Source organism: Cryptomeria japonica, chromosome 4 (assembly GCF_030272615.1).
Source record: "Cryptomeria japonica chromosome 4, Sugi_1.0, whole genome shotgun sequence".
In the NCBI taxonomy this organism is placed as follows: Eukaryota; Viridiplantae; Streptophyta; class Pinopsida; order Cupressales; family Cupressaceae; genus Cryptomeria; species Cryptomeria japonica.
In genome coordinates this window covers 375,802,160-375,823,277 of record NC_081408.1, presented here as the reverse complement: position 1 = coordinate 375,823,277, position 21,118 = coordinate 375,802,160, and the positions used below count along the sequence as shown (strand labels likewise).

The window sequence follows — 21,118 nt, the reverse complement described above, 5'->3', positions numbered from 1 at the left end:
ATGATGTCTTTATTGGTAAATCTAGGAACCTTACCGAGTCTCTGAGGAGACTCATTTTTCACTTAATTTCCTTGCAGGTTACCGTGGTTCTCAGGTTAGATGAAGGCAAATTTTATCAATGGATCAAGGATGGCTCTACAATTGTTTACTAGAAGGAATTACCTGATGGCTATACATGGGACCGGGTTGGTAGCAACAATACAGTGTTTGAACAGGCCCTGTTGAGGTTCATGCACCAACTGGAACAAAGACAAGCTAGGATGGATGCTATTCGTGGAGAAGAAGAACGAATTCGTACCCAGAATGCACACCCGCAAGAACAGATTATTAATGGTTTGATTGAAGTCTGGATGGAAGGGGACCATGGATGGACTGCATGGGTTCCCCTAGCTGGGAACAATAGTTCACCTGATACAGACACATCATTTGACTGACTATGGGGTGTAGTTCTTTATTGTTTTTGTTCTATGCTACTCCTATGTTTTGTAAGTGGTTATGATGTATTTTTGTAAGTTTTGATTCGTCCCTTGCTGATCAGACTCATGAACTAATGCGGTGAAGATGTCATTTTGATACTTTATATTTAATCCAAAACAATTACTAGAACTTCAAATGTCAAATCTCAGTTGAAACAAGGGTTATAAATTTTGTCCACGAACTTACATGACACGGTGCAAGGAATTTCATATGCAAACTTCGGACTTGATAATATCTACAAGAGATAATATTACAGAAAGTATAATTGGGAGGTAGCTATTAGATGTATAGGTTCATGCATTTAAAACAGTGTAATATAACATCTAATTAGTGATGGATCATTATAACTTCTACAAGGTCATGTGTTCACTCCTTGTTTCAAATGTGTTTTTGAAGATATAATGAAAGTATCTTTGAAATGAAACTAAGACTGTGTCCAGTCGTAACCATGATAAACCTTTAAGGCCTTCCATGTGTACAAGTCAAAACCCATTGTTGTCTTGTGTAAAGTGTGAACCTTACAAATGAGATGACAACAACATCACAAATGTTACTCCTGGCAGATTGGAGAACTCACATTAGGTATATTGACAACCACCTTTGTTGAATAAAGAACTAAACACTGTGAAAGACATATCCACTATCATTATGCATCATCCCATTTCTTGAGAGATTTGTTTTAAACTGTCACAGTAAAAAACACGAATACAGATCTATGTCAAATGACAACTAATTCAATATGTACAACTGGGTCTAAGACCCTTGTCACAAGTCAAGGATAATGCTACACTTTAATTGAATGGAATTTCCTTCCTAGATAATATTGTTCACTGTTTTCAATGCATCATTGTATCATACAAATCAATTATTCTGTTTGGTACTTGTTGTCATTTTATGACGCCCTTGGTTCATTAGTGAGAACGTTCATTAGTGAGAACCGATTAGAGATATGTTCTATGGACCAGTGCTGCGTTAGTTGATCAAAGAGAAAACAATGGAATCATAAATTATGAAGTGTTGTCTTGTCGGAAGTTCCTTTCCCAAGCCTTCTCTTCCTCTCTCTTTCCTGGAACTCCGAAACCCTGAGGTTCGGAAGTTCCCTTCCTTGGTCTCTTGTTCTCTTGCCCCGGAACTCTGGAACCCCCGAAGTTCCCAAGTTGCTAAGTCTTGCCAACTTCGGTGACCCAGCTCTCTGAAGTTCCTAAGTCTTCTCTTCCTCAACCCCGGAACTCTGGAACCCCCAGGTTCCCAAGTTCCTAGTCTTCAACCCTGGAACTCTGGAACCCCCAGGTTCCCAAGCTCCTTGTTCTTCAACCTCAGAACTCCAGATCCCCTAGGTTCCCAAGTTCCTAGTCTTCAACCTCGAAACCCCCAGGTTCCCAAGTTCCTAGTCTTAAACCCCAAAACTCCGGAACCCCTCGGTTCCCAAGTTCCTTGTTCTTCTACCCCAGAACTTCGGAACCCCCAGGTTCCCAAGTTCCTAGGCTTCAACCCCGGAACTCTCGAACCCCTAGGTTCCCAAGTTCCTAGTTCTTCAACCCGGAACTTCGGAACCCCCACGTTCCCAAATTCCTTGTTCTTCAACCTCGGAACTCCGGAACCCCGAAGTTTCCCCAACTACGGTGACCCAAGTCCCCGAAGTTCCCCAACTACGGTGACCCAAGTCCCCGAAGTTTCCCCATTTACGGTGACCCAAGTCCCCGAAGTTTCCCCAACTACGGTGACCCAGGTCCCCAAAGTTCCGAAACTACGGTGACTAAGACCCCCGAAGTTCCCCAACTACGGTGACCCAGGTCCCCGAAGTTTCCCCAACTACATGGCGAATGGATCGTGCCATGAACCTGAGGTTGTTGCATTCTATTGCCAGGAGGAGGAAACAAAAACAAAGAGACAATCTAAGGATTTTAGTTCTTCTTTTGAGGTGTCTCATAAACCTGAGATTCGTGTTGATGAGTTGGATATCAACACATGTGATTATGATGTATGTTGGTTCTCTCCTGTCCCTGAAAGCGATGATGTTGAATATGAAGTCTTCATTCAAGGTGAAGATGTTTCTTTTAGCATTAGGGATTTTGTGCCTGAGCTTGAATGTTTCACTTGGGACCAACATATCAAATATGATGGCGTTGAGCAACAACATGTTGGCCTTGCCAACAGTCTTTTGGTTGCTCAACTTAACAGTATACCCGAGCTTCAAAGTTTCCAATTTGATGTGCCTGAAGAGCCCCCTTGTGCCGGCCATGACAAAGATATGGTATACTTTTCATCACCATGTGAGTTTGAGGCCTTTTCCTTTGGTTTTGACTCACACCAAGAGGAGGTCGGCTATTGTGAAAAAAATGATGCCCCCTTGTATAAAAGAGATGCCTTCTCTTTTGCATGGAGTAGTTCTTTTGATGCTAGCCGACTCCTAAAAACTCCCCCCTTGCTACTATGTGTATGCTTCATGCATCCCCGGATGTCTCAGGTGGCTATTTTCTATGGCTTCCCTATGGTGGCAAGGTAAATGGTGAAGTGTTCTTTCACCACATGAGAAGTATGTGTGATCTAATGCATGCATACAAGAGATTTCAACCATTGCAGCTAGATGGTGAATGTAACAATGGTATGAGGGGGATCAACTCCTTCAAAAGGTTCCTCTTTGACAGAGGCAAAAGCAATCAGTTGCCTCTTATTGTAACAATGTAAAGATTAGTTAGGTTTCTTGTTTTCCAAGAAGTGCACGAGCACAGGCTGTTCCCCTTCAGAATGGCTGATCTTGATCATTTGCAGGTTACATAGGAGAGAGTTTTCTTTTTTCTTGTAGTTGTGACTTTGCGCCCAATGGATTACACATGCTACTGATCTATATGCTTAGCAGGCAAGCATCCCGTAGAAGTCGCCAAAAATGTTGTCATTTTATGACGCCCTTGGTTCATCAGTGAGAACTGATCAGAGATATGTTCTATGGACCAGCGCTGCCTCAGTTGATCAAAGAGAAAACAATATGAAGTGTTGTCTTGTCGGAAGTTCCTTTCCCAAGCCTTCTCTTACTCTCTCTTTCCCGGAACTCCGAAACCCCGAGGTTCTGAAGTTCCCTTGGCCTCTTGTTCTCTTGCCCCGGAACTCCGGAACCCCCGAAGTTCCCAAGTTGCTAAGTCTTGCCAACTTCGGTGACCCAGGACTCCGAAGTTCCTAAGTCTTCTCTTCCTCAACCCTGGAACTTCGGAACCCCTAAGTTCCCAAGTTCCTAATTCTTCAACCCCGGAATTCCGGAACCCCCAGGTTCCCAAGTTCCTAATTCTTCAACCCCGAAACTCCAGAACCCCCAAGTTCCCAAGTTCCTAGTCTTCAACCCCGGAACTTCGGAACCCCCAGGTTCCCAAGTTCCTAGTCTTCAACCTCGGAACTCTGGAACCCCCAGGTTCCCAAGTTCCTAGTCTTCAACCCTGGAACTTCGGAACCCCCAGGTTCCCAAGTTCCTTGTTCTTCTACCCCAAAACTCCGGAACCCCCAGGTTCCCAAGTTCCTTGTTCTTCAACCTCGGAACTCCGGAACCCCAAAGTTCCCCAACTACGGTGACCCAAGTCCCTGAAGTTCCCCAACTACAATGACCCAAGTCCCCGAAGTTTCCCCAACTACGGTGACCCAAGTCATGACAGCAACCGCCGTCTTGAATTCATTTCTTGTAAACAACTTTTTTAGCAGGCTTCTAACTTTCTTTCATCCAATGTTTGTTAACATGCTTTTGACATCCAATGGTTTTTGCACGACATATACATTCTCCAAATTGATTTTTGGCACCTCTTCCATAAAATGGCAAACTCAAAATGCATTTGATTGAGTTGGCATCAAGTTTGCAAAGGACTTGACCACTCACTGGGTTATATTGTTTTGCACAAGCCGTGTTGAATTCTTGTCTTTGCTCTGAAGTTAGAAAGGAGACCGCCTTTACACTGCTGTTCCCAAGTCTTTTTGTGAATTTATTCCCCTTCTTAATGTGATCATCCAACTTCAATTCTTGTACATTCTCATGTTCAATCTCAATCTCCTTAATCTCTGGATGTTTGACAATTAGTTTTGAAGGAGTCTAACATTCGGAAATGATATTGCATTTTGCTGATATGATTATGCCCATAGTTGGACTACTTGCCGAAAACTCAACGAGTAGTTAAAAACTCGTGATTTTTTCTTCAGGGCGAGTTTTTACGACTTTTACTCGCCAGAAAAACTCGCCGAGTTCTTGTGAAAAGAGGCCCAAACATGTCAAAAATCTATCTATTTTTTTTTTCAAGTCAGTCTCATTCTCTTCATCAAAATATATAGATGAAATATAACATTTAAGTATAAGAAAGGAAATAAGTTATATTTCATGTATATATTGGTAGGATGTTTGAGAGTGGTTTCAGATCTCTACGAGTTATAATGCAAATTCTAGGTTTTAGAAGATCTTTCAAATTTTCAGACTTAGTCAAATTTCAGTAATCAGTATGCTCCTATCGACATTCTCTCGCTCTCTCGATCTCACTCACTTTATCTGCCCCGAATTTTAGACCTATCAATCTCCCTACCACTCTCCATCTCACTCTCTCCTCTCTCCCCCAGGATCTAGACCTATCTCTCTACCCCTCTTTCTCACCCTCAAACCCCTGCAAGGGTTGCTACCCTCAACCTTATTTTATTTTGCAGATGCTTGGTGGCAAAGTTGGGGTAGAAATACCCCAAATCTCAAAAAATTTGCCCTTAGAATCTTATGTTAACCTTGTAGTTCATCCAGTTGTGAGTGCATTTGGAGCTTGTTTGAGGCCATCCACACAAAGAAGAGGAGCAAGCTAGCTCAAAAACGCCTCAATGAACTTGTCTTTGTGCAATATAATCTTCGGTTTCACATAAGGAAGCTAGATGAAGCACAACTGGTCCAATTGATTTGGATGATATAGATCCTTATAGTGATTGGACATCGCAGGAGCAGCCTCCATTGTTTACATTGGATGACATCAATGATTTGGAGAGGTAGGCTACGGAGGAGGAGGGGGTTGGATTTGGTTTCACACTGGATGACATTGAGGAGGATGAGGAGTCATTGCCAGTGCCAGGTGCAGCTAGAGGCAAAGCTACATCTAGGATGAAGGATGAGCCACAGCCTGAGCTAGTCATACCAAGCGAGGAGGCACAATCATGCCCACAACAGACTTCTAGGACTAGACCCTCTAGTCCTACCTCCCCCCAATTTTTTACTAGAGTTGGGAAGAGGAAGATGTAATTGTATTGATTTATTTACTTATAGTTCTACAAAAACTATTTACTATTTTGCTTCCAGCCATCAACATTCCTCATGAGGATGCGATTTTGTACCCACTTTGCGTTTAAATATATCTAGACTCAGCTTCTTTCTTTTGTGTTCTCATTTATTGACTCATGGGATGCATCTTCTCATTGAATTTTGCAAAAAAAAAATGCATTTCTAATTAAATTTAAGCAATTTTTGAAGTTCCAGAGTTTTTTGCCAAGTATTGGCCGAGTTTTTCTCGAGTTTTTTTTTCGGGGCTTGGCGAGTTTTTGGTTTTGGCGAGTAGTTCAAGTATGATTATGCCAATAATAATTGCCATTTTGATGACTTAAAACCACAGATATAACCTAGATGACTTGAATCCCCTTGCAATCCACAAACAACTGTATTTCATCATTTTAAAGGTAGAAGACCTACTGTTGTCAGATTGTCATAACTGCTACTAGCTTGTGATGGCAAAAATAAACCATGATAATGTGCACAAGGAGCTTGAAATGTGCTGCTACTAGAAACTGCCACTAAACACTTGAAATTCAGCTGAAAAATACCCTAATAAACCTCTTCTACATAAAAGATTTTTTTGACTGTTGTCTCCTTTTGAGGATGAAATCCACCATGAAAGCATGCAAAAAGGAATCTTGGAGATTGTCACCTGCTGTTTTGCCATGGTAACCATTGTCCACTATAAATAATAAACTGCCACAAACACCTGCAAAACTTGATATCACTCCACTGTGACTGCTGTTTTGTTTCAAATCCGCCTTGATATCCTTGAAAGCATAACTGTTTTGTACTTTGTAATGCCCCCTTTTGGGATTTACCTAAATCTTGCCCTAAAATCAGAAGTTCCATTTAAATAAGAAATATAAAATAGTTAGAGTTGTAAGTTTACCAATTAAAATGCTTTAAGCAATATAAATCCTCCTTTAGGTCCTGCAATCATATTAGACAACATTGGACGTATAATTTGAAAGATCAATTATTTCTACAAGGGTTAGGGATCAAACATATAAATACATATACATATTAATAATTATCATAATCCCCTAGATAAATCATGTAATACCTATGTCACTTTTAGTATTCAACCTAATAGGGGTTGAATGAGGGAGCATGATAGGGTGCCCAAAGCAACCCTCGCACTAAGCCCAAGAGTGAACTTTATACCTCCTTGACCCACAGGTGGCAGACATGTCAATCATCCACCATGGGGTGGCCTACCTAGTTTGGGTGCTTGTCTCTATCTTCCCTATTTGTGTCACCTTATTCACCCATCTATGATTGTGATTTCAACAAACAACCATCGTAGAGGTTGGAGAGGAAATTGCAATAGGGCTCCTGGAAATCCTCCTATCTAAGCCCAAGAGTGGACTTTATACCCCTTTGGCCCACATGTTGCAGACACGTCAGTCATCCACCATGGGGTGGCCTACTTAGAAGGGGATCTTGTATCTGCTCTCTCTCCTACTACTTCTCACCTCCACATGGTTACTTGTTGGAGGAATAAGTAAATTATGAAATAAGGAACATCATTTCATATTAATGCATATACAAAACATATTTTATTAGTTATCGAATCTATCATTGTATGCCAAACACTTGTAGAATTAAAGTTATTGCAAATTTCTTAAAAAATGCTGAGTGCAGATTTAATTGTTGATTTCTGATTTCTCCTTGTCTGTTTCGATCTTCCTTGATGTTCTTTTCTTTCAATGCTGACCTGGGTTATGTACCTTCAAGAGGGTTGTGAAAGGTGGTGTCCTTTATTCGGTTGCAACCCTTTTCAAAGTGACGTCCCCTCATTCTTATGTGCTGCCGCTTCACTGGTGGTTTGGTAATCTTAATGAAATCATTAATAATAATATCATTCATTCACTAAATACGTGCCTTACTGATTGTATCAGGAGTGTTATGAATTCAAATAGATTGCTGATTGTTGGCTTCCTTAATATCGCATATATGTTTTATTTGTTATTTGGTGCTTAGGGTTGGGGGCATGACCTACTTGTTATAAGTTTTGACACTTTATGGCATACACAAATGCTGTTTTTTAATTACTGATGAAGGATTGCCATGAAAGCTACTTCAAAGTTTCAAAACACTTCAAATCTACCTCATAAGCTTATGAAACCAGTGAAAACAAGATGAATACCTGCTACAAACGCTTGATTAGTGCGAGTGGAGTATCTTTCTTTGAAACTGACAAATAAACGTCAAAGAAAGCTGCTGCAAATGGGCCCCAAGCTGCTCCAATAAATGTTTCCTTCAAATCCTTGCTTCAATAATGAGGAAATAAGAGAAGGCAAACATTTTTATGAAGATTGATACACACTTTTCTAATTATGAACTTTCTTTTTCTCATCTTCTCTCTCCTATGCAGACTTTTTGACCTCCAATACTAACTTTCTGTTATGTTTTCATCTCAACTTGCAGTCAACACCTCTAGGTTGCACTTTATCACTTAAATGGCACTTTTCATTGCCAAAACCTGCATTATACACCTAGGTAGACACACTTGGAGGTATTATACGCTTTTTCTGTGTGTCTCAACATTGAATTTTTGTCTTGAGTCATGGTGAGTGCTCCTAGCCACTATAATGACACTTCTCATCTATTTTTGCATTGAGTTTTGTTAATGACACTTTTCTTGTGTTTTGCCATTGGCTTTTTCCACTTAAAGATGTGTGCCCAAGGGGTCGATTGTACCTTTTTCAACTTTTATACATGACATTAAGTGGCTTGCGCATGCTCCTAGAAGGTCTATTGAACTTTTTGTTATGTTTTTCATTCACTCAGGTTTTTTTCTCTCCTTTTTTTTTTTCTTAAATAATGCCTGGTAAAATTATTAACGTGACGGCGACGCTGGCATGACACGCCCTCCAGCTCCACGTGAAACGCTTTTGACCCGGAGCTATGAACCGGTGAGGCCACAACCGGGGGACCTCATCCCCACACTTCACTTGTTCAAACCCGCGAGCGCAACGGCCCAACGAAGACACAAGGCCTGCGAGCACAATGGTCCAGCAGGGGTTTGAACCTTGGTGGCCGCTTCACCAACGAAGTGTTTTAACTGTGACACTACTTGTTCGAGGACTAGGTTTTTTTTTTTTTTCTCTCTCCTTGGTCCCTAGAGGGTTTAGTGCATTTTTTCTTCTAATTTGATGTTGAGTTTTGACATTTGAGCAAAAAAACACTTTTTGAATTACTCAAGTAATTTAATGTTGTAACTCATTGTTGCCATTGCACCTTTTCTTCTAATTTGCTGTTGAGTTCTGATATTTGAGTGAACAAACACTCTTTGAATTACTTAAAGTAATTTCATGTTCTAAACTCATCATTGTCATTGCACTTTTTCCACTTATGGAAATAACAAACCTAGAAATATTAAAAAACATTTAAAAACCGCTTCATGGATTCAAACATCAATGTCATGCAAGGTTAACATAGATCTTCAAATTAATTGGATTCTTCCTTGAACTATTACAACACTTGGAATTGGACTTAAATGGAAATCTTGGCAGCATAAGCAAGCTTCAACTTTGCATTCTTTACATAAAAACACTTTAAACAATTTAATTTGACTTCGAATTTGAATGACAATTTTTGCAACATAAGTCTGCAATCAACTGCGATTACAATTTGTGTGAATGCCACATATGCATAGCCTTAGTTGTAGCTTCTTGATGTTTCAAAAGTAAGGCAGTTATTTCCTCATCCTCTAAAAATAATATAAATATTGCTTTCTTTCCATTTATAGTTCTCATCTTGAGCATTCATCTAAATCAAGGGCTTTGATCTTCCAATTTTTTCTTTTTTTTTTCTTTAACTTATCCTTATCTCCTTAGAAAATAACAAAATATTGATTTTATTTTTTGGGCGTCACTTTGAATGGAGGGCTTAGATTCATCGCTTTGTATCCTATATTTCATTTTATTTGATGCTCATCTCTCTCTTGGGGCCATATGCTAACTTTGGTGTCACTATTGCTTTGTTTCCCACTTCGTTTTGACAAGAAAACATGCTATTTTGGTGTCTTGAAGAACTCAGGTCCACAATTTTTGAATTTTTTTTAATTTGATTTCAGCATCATAAAACATTTTAATCTAATTCTTATCAGGGATTTCCTTATGTGGATGCGAATTTTGAGTTACCTTGATTTTGGCACTTATTGAGATTTTTCTTGTTAGACGTCGAATTAGGGATTTGGACTACTTAACACTAAATTGGTGCACATCAGGGGTTTTTCCTGATGGACATCCAATCTGCAATTTCATCCCTCAAATGCCAAAAAAAACTAGCATTTGTCTAGAGTTTTCCCTAATGGATGCCAAAATGCTTGGAGTGCTTTTTCATGAAATTTTAAATGATCTTGTAGACGCTCTTCATCTTTCATTAAAATTGCTTTTTTTGTTCCAATAAAATTGCTCATTTTATTGTGTCTTGAAACCATTTTCACTCGATTAAGCTTGAATCTGTATTGTTGACCTTATACAATTGCCATCTAGAAAAACCCAAAAAACAAATTTTCTAAAATAGAAAGTTGTGATGTTTGTTATCTATTCAATCTATTATGACAGTGAAGAAACAAAATAAAAAATCAGCTTTTTTTTAGAAAAAAGAAAATCTGATCTTTGGACTTCTTCTTGTCCTGAATATTGGACCTTCTTCAGTGACCACTTTATGCTTGGAAGACAATCCTCATATATGATTTTGTTTTGATGTGTTGGAGAGGATATGCCTTAGCCTGAATCCTTCATGCCCGTGCTTGGTATTTAACAATTTGTTGTCATAATCTTTCTTTGAATTCCATCTAATTTTCCTCTTTCAAGATTCATAGTTTGATAGTCTTTGTGACAAGCAACCTACATAAATTATTAGTAGAGTAAGACAGATCGACACCTAAGGATTAACTATTCTTACAAGAAAGATAACATAATTGACATTGACGTGATAAGAATGACTTAACATTTGGCTACAGATTTGATTAAACACAAAGTTTTTTAGGGGTAGCCAATTTGGTTATAAATAGTGGCTCTTTCTAGGGACCATGAGACATACTTGGATCATAGGAGAAATTTAGAATCTTTGATGACTATAAAGACTAGTGCCATTATCCATTGGGGTATAGAGTTGAGCAGAAATTATATTGCAGGAAAATTATTGCACCTAAAGTGAAACATATGAGGAAACATGTTACAGGAAAAGGAAAATATTATGACATAAAAAATACATGGAAATGACAACATAGCCTACTCCCTACCTATGGATAAAAGGAAACACACGACTAATTACTAAATGAAACCATAACAGGATGGAAAAAATAACATCCCTTTCATTTAAGTTGGACAATCTAACAGCATTATCTCATGTTTTGAAAACAATGAACAAATTGTATAGTGTTTTATATTACTAAGCTTGTTTTTATCGTAGAGTTTATAGTAGATTAAATCAGGGAGCTTCCTTTGTGAATTTGAAGAGAGGTTTTTCTTATCCACTATTTTGTTTTGTGTTGTCACAAAAGTGACAAAGTAAAACACCAACAATAGCCATTGGGGACAAGGATTCAAATATGACATGCAAATGAGAAATAACAAGATGTCAGCTTAAAACATGACAGAATATGATTTTTTTAGGTATCTTTTAGGTTTTTAACTTTTTTTGCTTCTCTACAAACTGCTTTCTGCAATATGGTATTATTTCAAAATTGCCAATAGCATATTGCATATGCAATAGTAGCAAGGATACCTTTTTTTATCAAATTAAATCTAGCATCATGCAACCTATTATTTTGGTTGGTCGCTCAATTTAAGGTTTAACTTTACATTTCTTTTGTGGCATATTTTATTTAAAAACTGATCAGACTGTTTAACTGTTAATTTGTTTGGCAGGTGAATTCGCCATTGAAAAGTTGATAGATGCTTCACATGAAGATGAGAAAATTGGGGTAACTGTGCCATTTCATTTTTACCCCTTCTTACCTGTATTTGAATGTCCCAAACGGCACATTTCATTTCGTTAGTCTACTATTTTTAGCACTTATATGTTAGTTGCATGCTAAGTGTGCTTTCGTTCCACATCTTAGTTGCAGAACTAACCCAAATTTGGAATCAATGCAGGGACGTCCCAATCAATTTCAGCTGATGAGAAATCTAGTGGGGACACTTGGACATGAAGTAAGAATCAGGATCAATTGCAATTCTAGTCCTAAAAAAAACTTGTCTGTAATGGGTTCTTCTTGTTATGTTATATATCTGAAATGATCCATCTTTAGTGTTGTATGTCCAGTTTTAAGGCTTGTGTTTTCTTATCTCTTGGTACACTTCTACAGAAGCAAATCTGAAAATCTAAAAGCTATATTTTTCTTACATTATTTTGTTCTTTATATTGACAGTAGAGTTCTGTGCTGAACAGGATACTCTTCTTGCTATGTGGAAGAGTGTTGCAAAGTTAATTTAGAAGTGGGAAAATTCTTCTATTTTTGTTAACAAATTGGTTGGTTGAACGGTTGGAGTAGTTTGTAGGGTTGAAAATGTATAAATGTAACCTTCGAACTTGCATTTGGGGTTGGAGAACTTTTATTGGTGAATTTGGTGGATGAAAACCTCATTTTTCAGTGCATTTCTTACGTTTTTTGCTGCTCTTTCCTCTTGTACGGACTGTACAGTCCATATTATGATCTGGTCAATTGGGATTGGTTGGCATGTGAATCTACTTTCATTTGCTTCTGGTCTCATCAATTTTCATCGAGTATTTTGTAAGACATTGCATTTTTTGTGAAAACTGGTCAAAACCCTACCTAGGGTAACCAGTAAGTGGAAAAAATGTATAACTTGACTTTCCACTGGTGAAAAATCACCAAAATGGGTGGAAAGGTCTGTATATATGTGTTTTACAATATTCCAAACTTGCAGGGGCTGAAGTGGAGGTTTGTATGTGCTTTGGAAGGACTGTTGGTATGATTTTCCTAGTATATCAGACTGTCAAGACATTGAAGGGCAGATTTGAATGTAATAATGCATAGTATGGGTTTTCTTGACTTTCCACTGGTGAAAAATCACCAAAATGGGTGGAAAGGTCTGTATATATGTGTTTTACAGTATTCCAAACTTGCAGGGGCTGAAGTGGAGGTTTGTATGTGCTTTGGAAGGACTGTTGGTATGATTTTCCTAGTATATCAGACTGTCAAGACATTGAAGGGCAGATTTGAATGTAATAATGCATAGTTTGGGTTTTTTGTGATCGGAGAAGGTATTGGAAGTGTGTGTGAAGGTCCTACAGACCTGCTCAAGGTGTTGGTGATCATTAGTGGCCATCATATGACAAAATATAATGACTGTCCTAGAAAGACTGCATGGACAGTGACAACCAACCAGTGACCAGTCAAGTTTTTTTGGATACCCTCTTTTGTGTCACCATCAAATACTCCATGAAGTCACTTGAATGTGTTGTGTAAGGGTCCTCAAGTCATTGGTTGTGGATTGAAACAATTCATCTCTTAGTTTGGCCTAGTTTTATACAAGTTGTCATACCTAGTTGCAACAAAACAATAGGTGTAAATCCCAAGTGTTGGTGTGTTGTTGAAAGTCTTCACATGGGAGTTGTTCATTTTCCCTTAGGCCACATTTCAAGGTCTGTTCGTGACATAGGAAGGGTCAAGTACAGTAATGTCAAACTGTCCTAAAGTGAGTCATAAGACAAAGGCCATTTGTGAGTCAAACTATGTTGGAGTTGAAGAAGCCCCTTAGCCATTTCGAGTTGAGAACCAAGTAAGTCCTTCCTCTGCATCAGGATGAAGGATTTATGGCTTCTATTTGTGGAAGTTGTTCTTCCCAGTATTTGTAAGGACTATTTCAAATGCTGCTTTACATCATGTTTTTGCTTTGCATGTGTGCCATTTGGAGAAGTTATTCTTGCCAGTTTTCATGAGGGTTTATTTAAATGCTGCTTTACATTATGATTTTATTTTTCAATATGTCAGCCTGTGAAATTAATAATGTTGTTTCCTATAACAAAGATAAGTTCTGATCCGTTTCTTAAATATGAGTGTCATAATGTGAACAAAACCTGCAAAATATTAATTAAACACATATTATGTGGAAGTACACTTGCTGCTAAGCAAGTATTGGGATAAAACATAGCATTTATGCTGTACGAAGCATCATTTGAGGAATCAGTTGAATGCAATGAATTTTACTTGACTGAATCGATATTGAGTAGTATTGTTTATAAATGCCCTGCACAAGATGGAAACTTCGTTATTACATTCATTTTTCTTCCTTGACAAAGTGAAGACATGGTTACCCTATAGCAATTTGTAGTTCAATCTAGTCGTCCACTTTGTTTTGCGAACTGATAAAAATAATTGCTCAGCGTTATGTGCATCTGTGTTAAATCAATTTCAGAATTCTGAAGAAACAACTTGTGGTTGTTTTTATTTTTGATCTATCTTAAAGAAATAGCTTGCAGGTTATTGAGTGGTTATTAATGTCATAGCAAAGAGTCAAAGGCTATCTTTTTTAGGATGGGAATAGCTCCAAAGCTGTATGTTTATGATCATAAACCTGGGAACTGATACTAACAAAAGATTGCCAATATCTGAAACACAAAATTTGAAATCTCTAAACAGAGCTTTGAAATTTCTGGAAAGACACTGAATCTATAAAATACAAATTGAAATCTATTATAAATTTGAAATAGCATTCCAGTATGGGTTTCAACTTGGCTCAATCTGAGAGCGGTATGGGTGCTATACTTTGCCATGAAACATGATTCACAGGCCTTTTCTTAATAATATTCCAGTGCAAATACACATTTTTACTTGAGGCTTAAAGACTTCTATGACTTACAGACTTAAGACCTTAATGTAATTGATCCAAGATTCCTTCTGCCACCTGTATGGTCAGTTTATTGTAACATATATTCTCCTTATTATCAGTGGATAATTAAAGGCAATCTGATTACATAAATACTGTCTGTATATGAGTAATTAAGCTATTAACTAATGTGTAATTGATGACTGGTTCAAGAACTACATTTGGCATACGAGTAAGTGAGCTAATAACTAATGTGTAGCTGATGACTGATTTAAGACATAACTGACACATCCCTGTAGAGTTTTCTCCTTTGTATATATACAATTAATTTATTTCTGCATAACATAAGGGTTCCTCCTTAAGGGTTCATAATCGTATGCTATCCTTTATGTTTTCCGCAGAGGCTAATTCAAGGTTGTCATTATTACTTATAAAGTGTAGCTATTTCTTATGGACATAATTGAAATTCATTTCTTTTGTCTCTTGCTAAGTTTATTCACTGTTCATCTTCTTGGCTTTTCTCATTTCTAAGGCAATTGTTCTTGGCCATAAGGGTTTTGAGGACTTGAAATTGGTCAACATTCGTGTGCATAATTCATAATTCTTATTATCATTGGTTTCTTGCAGCAGGGAAATAAAATGATGCATCGTCATTTGATTTTTTATTTTTGTTTTGTGGAATTTGTTATGCATACGTTATTTGTTTTGCTAGATGGAGCAAATCATCTAGCCTTTGTTGGGTGCATACTGGATGATGGGAAAACTAGGATGTTGTTGTGTACCCACCATGCAATGTAGTATAATTTGCTTCCTTATAGACAATTGATTTTTCTTGTGTGCAGAGTTTTAGTTTTTTTTGGTTTATAAAGTTTCCCTTGATGATGGGGACTTTGTTGGCTATTTGTACACTATAGGTGCGAATGGTACGAATCACGGAAAGAGTGGTTAATACATATTATGCTCGTATATTCTTTGGCAAGGTTTGACTGGCATATTCTCTCTTTCTGTATTCTACTTTAGATTACAAAATTTATTAAGAATGTAAGTTATAAAATGATTTAGACAATTCTTTTGGGAGTTGCATTTTTTATTTTGAGGAGATTGCTTGCTTTCTGTTTTCTTAAATGAATTTCATTATTCGCAGCCAGGGGAGAAGGCAATGCTTAGTGTAGATGCACGTCCATCAGATGCCATCAATTTGGCAAAGAGATGCAAGGTATTGTAACAATAATGTACATAATCCTAGGAGTAGAAAGATATTATTTTATATTTTGTATTTCCTAGCTACATTAGAAGCTGAAATGTCATGTAGAAGCTGAACTAAACAGTCATTTTCATATTGTTAAATATGTACATTTTGATTGAATGGATAAAGCTTTCATTGAATATTTTCTTGGTTGTCCAAGTCCCATTCATTTGCCAATCTTTTCTTGTATTACATTCTTGGGTCTGTTAGTGAACAAATTTGTTACAACAATACTTTGCTAAAGATAGCCTGACTCACCCAATTGACAGCAACAGATGCTCACAACAGTTGGATGAATTCTTATTGAATTAACAATTCTGCTCTGCATTAGATAGGGGCAACTTCCTCTTATGGTATGGGTTTTTGGGAGGGTTTGTGTGCTTGTAACTAGAAAGAAGAAGAATGAAAGTTAGAAAATAAGAATGTTAAGGGAGAAAAACTTGAACAGCTGTTTACAAGATTCTATTATAAGTTCTTCCCAGAATAATATTTAAAAATAGGCATCAAAATACAGTGATTGGGGAGACACAAAGTATCTCTAGAACATTTTACATTGGACAAATAATAGTCTATAAATTACCTGAACAAGACAAAGCAGATAACCATTAACATATTAATAACAATCATCTCATTGACTACCTGGATTACTGCAAAGAGAGACAATTGGCATTCTAAATTACAGCACAAGAATTGAAAGAAAAATCACAGATTTTGACATATGAACAAATGCGTAATAACAAAGAATAACATTGAAACAAAGTTCACTTTCTTTCTTTATTTCTTAGAATTCTTGATCTCAAAATTTCTTTACATAGACAATACTTTCAATGGGAAGCAAAAGGGATCCTGCATTAAAAGCAACTTATGTTTATAATGCTTCTTCTCAAAACTATCTTTGTAACTGACTACCAAGCTTGAATAATAATATTAAAAAAGAAAGTTCACTTTTAGCTATAGAATTTGGCCTGAAATATAATAAAATGTCTTAATAATTGAAAATTAAAAGGAATTCTCTTGATGAAAATTAAATAATAGAAAGCCCGTTGGAGCATTGACTACTAGAAACATCTATTGAAGCCCGTTGTTGCTATTTCAATTTGTAAATACTAAATTGGCATACTGATTGAGCCATAACCTTCTTGTTGGCGATCGCCACATTTGTTACATGAATCTTCCAAGTATTTTATAATTCTTCTACATTTGTGCCCACCATGTGAAATTTAGTAAGATCTTTCTTAAATCTGGGGATTTCAAAAGCAATAGATCTCAGCTTTTCCACAGCTTGAAGATCAAAACTTTCTTTGACAAAAATAATTTTCTTGAAGTCCTTAATTCTCTCATGTTAAAGAGCACATGTTGACCCTCCTTCAAAAATTCAGTATGGATTGATGTGAAATGAGCCTAAATTTTGAGTTTTACTTTGTCCAATAGTTTACTCATATTTTGGTCATAGACAACCTTCACCAGCGACAATTTCCATTTTGTTGGAATATTTGTCATTGATGTCAAAGGTTGAATTTAGTTTGTTTATGAATGTTGGTTGAGATGTCTTCTTGTCTATCTGGTTGAGCAGCTTGAGCTGCTTGCTTGCCTTCTTGAGGTGCTTGTATGCCTGTTGGAGCTGCTTAGTTACTTGATTGAGTAGTGTGTGTGCCTGTTTCAGCTGTCTGTGTGCCTGCTTGTCCGACTCAGCTGCTTACTTGTCTCTACTTGTGTCAAATCAGACACTTTGCGAAGTCATTGTTTGAATATTCTATGGGGCCCATTTTATAATTTGGTCGAATCTTATTTTAGTTCGAATATGAAAAATATGTCCCCTATTTCTGGAGGTGACTTTATTTTGGCTACAGTTTTGAAAATGAATGGTGGCGGCAGCTAAGGTGTGGCAAATAATGTGAAGGTCATGAGTTTATAGTGCATCGAGGTGTTGTAATTTCCTCTAGCATGTATTGGTTGAAAATTCTGGAATTGCCATTGAATGGTGGCGGCAGCTAAGGTGTGGCAATTAATGTGAAGGTCGTGAGATTATAGTGCATTGAGGTGTTGTAATTTCCTCTAGCATGTATTGGTTGAAAATTCTGGAATTGCCATTTTGTTCGCTGAAAGTCAGTATTTGACTCCTGTGGAAATTGATACTTGACAGTAAAAAACGGAATCATTTTTTTCAGATTGGGAAGATGAATGAGGCCATGTCTGACTAAACTTGGAATGTGAGGCACGGTGAAGTGCTGGAGAGTGTTCTTTTAAAAATTCTAAAAAGTGGTTGAGAGTGCTATTATTCTCCTTGATACGTTTTTGGTGCAAAAGAGAAAAGACGTGAGACATTATTTTTGATTCGATCTTTTTCTGGGCAGGCTGTATTATGCAAGTTAGGAGATATAGATAAAAACACAAACTTAGAATTTTTTTTATTCAGTATTGCAGGCTGCGTTGAAGTTTCGGGCATATTTTCTTAATGTGTTGGTTTCTTTTTGTTTTTTGGAGCTTCCTGAGAATACGTGAGAAGATATCTGTTGTTGACGGCATGGAGTCAGAATTTTTTTATTCGAGCTGAATATCGTGTTTTGATTAGTTGTGGATTTTGAAGGTGGTCCACATTTTTTTCCTTTAACCTCTTGTTGGGAGAAATTATTAGACATTATGAACCCCGAAAATAGACATCGTGCTTCCTGGTCTACGTTTTTGAAGCTGCCATAAACGGCAAGACGTGTTCAATATGAGGGTGTGAAGTCGTGCTGGAAATAGGTGTGCTGCTGTAAATATTTTGATGGATGTCTTTGAATCGTTTTGATGAGCTGGATGAATGGTTTTTATGGAAATCATAGAAAGAGCATTAAAAGACTGCTTCTTTTGAATAGTCGCGCATTATGGTAGACTTTCAGATGAGAAGTTGTTAGGAATTTTTTGACTATGTCTAATTCTTTGGGTGTGAATAAGGATATCGGGTTGGGTTAGTAAACAATTTTTTTTTCAAATTGCTGTTTGAGTTTTAGCTGAAGGATATTTTTGATGTCTGCAGGTGAAGATGGTAGAGTGCAATGTTGTAGAGAAATTTAGAGAGTGGTGACTATATGAAGATCTTATTCTAGTGTCAATCTGAAGAATTGAAAATTAGATAATTGCACTATAGTGAATTAGTGAGATTTTTTAGAGGTTGGTGCCTTATCAATTTGGGGTTGGTTCTCTGACAGAGGTTGGTGCCTTTGATATGAGGAGTTGGTGCTCTTGGAAAGTGAATGGTCTCAGTGAGTTGTAGCTCACTTATGTAACCTGGGTTGTAGCCTATTTTTAAGTGAATAGAATTCTTTGATGCCGTGGTTTTCTACTCGAAAGGGTTTTCCATGAGAAATACTTGTGTTCTCTTTTCGCTGATTGTTCTCTGAATCTATATTGACTCTTATTTGATTTTAAAGTTTTTAATTTCTTCAAATACTGATTAACCCCCCCTCTTTGTATTTGCTGTGTGCTCTTCAGTTGGTATTAGAGCAGGTGCCTTCTGTTAAAACTTCAATGCTTGAGGGTTGATCCAATTAGCACACGAAGATGAATGCACTCGAAGGTCTTGCAATGAATAGAGCTCCTCTGTTTGATGGCTCTAACTACGCCTTTTGGTGTGTCCGAATGCGAGCATACTTGATGCCTCTTGGTTTTGATGTTTGGAATTGCGTGGTGACAGGCTATATAGTTCCTCAAAATCCACCATCCATTGCTGATGAAAAGAAAGCTTTTGAAAGCAATGCTAAGGCTATGAATGCGATTCTATGTGGATTGTCAAAATCTGAATTTGTTAAAGTTATGCACTATGATACTGCTCAAGCCATGTGGGATAAACCTAAGAATGCCTATGAGGGAGATGAAAATGTGAAGAAAACCAAGCTTCAGACTCACAGGATGCAATTTGAAAGTCTGAAAATGAAAGAAGATGAAACTGTTGCCAGCCTATTTTCTAAGAGTAGATGAATTTGTAAATTCTCTGAAAGGTCTTGGTGAGAAGGTTGATGATAGTCTGGTTATTCAAAATATCTTAAGTTCTTTAATTTTAAGATTTGATTCAAAGATCTCAGCTATAGAGGAGATGGTTGACCTTGATAAATTGTCCACTAACAAGCTCCATGGTATATTGACTGCATATGAGATGAGGACAAACACAAAATTTTCAAAAAGGGAGACCGCTTTCAAAGCTTCAAAGAAAGACAAACAAAAGGAGCAAGTTTCAAGTGTCAGACGATGATTTAGACTTAGAAGAAGCTTTGTTCATGAAAAGGTTGAAGAAGGAATTCAGCAAACAAAATAAGAAGATGCCTCTTAAGTGTTTTTACTGTGGAAAGGCTAGACATTTTGTAGACAAATGTCCATATGAGAATAATGAAGACAATAGTTATGAAAAGAAGCGTAAGTTTAACAAAAAGAAGTTCAGAGGACAGGATTAGAAGTCATGGAAATCCAAAAAGAGTATATTCAAAAGAGGAAAGTGATTCATCTGAAGGAAGTGATGAAGAATCTTAGAGTGATGAGATTTTGTTTATGGCTCTAGAAGAAACTCACGCTAAAAATCAAGAAGATGATGTTTTGATGAAAAAGATGGAGAAATGGATCTTGAACAAGAATTGTTGAGTGCTCTCACTGAGATTAAAAGTCTGAAGAAGAAAAATCTAAATTTGAAGTTGCTTCTCAAAGAAGGAAGTGAAAGAAAAAATTAGGAAATCACAAGCTCTTGATGATGCTAACAAGCTCATAGATGACTTGAATATCCAGAGTGAAGAAGCTAAGAAGGTTCAAGAAGATCTGAAAAATCAGATTAAGTTGAAGGAAGAAAACTATGATAGATTGGAGGCTGAAATGTTCTCTCTTAAGAAGTTAGACAAATCATCAACACTGCTGAACCAATAAAAGATTAGTCAGAAAAGTTCATTATCTTTGGATGATCATCTAGCCTCTCAAAAATAGTCTTCAAATAAATGTGGAGTTGGCTTTGAAGAAGGTCAAAGCTCTAAGTCTTCAAAAGAAGAAGAACAAACTCTTAATGGTGATAGCTCAAAATTTTCCTCAACAAAAATCAGAAGCAATGGTTTCAAGCAGACCACTAGTACTAGACAAGCACTCTTAACCTGGTTTAATCATTTCTTCTTTCATGGTTACTGTTATGCTTGTAACTACTTTGGAAACAAGGCAATAAATTGTAGAATGTCTTTTGGAAATCATTTCAGATTTGTAATTTTGTTTGTTACAAATGTAATAATATTGGACATAGTGCAAGGTTTTGTAAAAATGGCAGGGTAGATTTCTCAAAGAAAGATATTAAGAACAATGCTA

The 21,118-nt window shown here is 37.1% G+C and overlaps 1 protein-coding gene across 2 annotated transcripts in view; it reads left to right on the top strand.

The window, feature by feature from the left end:
- LOC131047444 (bifunctional nuclease 2) overlaps positions 1-21,118 on the top strand; it is a 161,494-nt gene that overhangs the window by 30,895 nt on the left and 109,481 nt on the right. For both annotated transcript variants that reach the window (XM_057981344.2, XM_057981334.2), the window contains exons 3-6: positions 11,635-11,690; positions 11,863-11,919; positions 15,474-15,539; positions 15,704-15,775. In XM_057981344.2, coding sequence (XP_057837327.1) covers positions 11,635-11,690; positions 11,863-11,919; positions 15,474-15,539; positions 15,704-15,775 — 251 coding nt within the window. The remainder of the gene's footprint in view (positions 1-11,634; positions 11,691-11,862; positions 11,920-15,473; positions 15,540-15,703; positions 15,776-21,118) is intronic.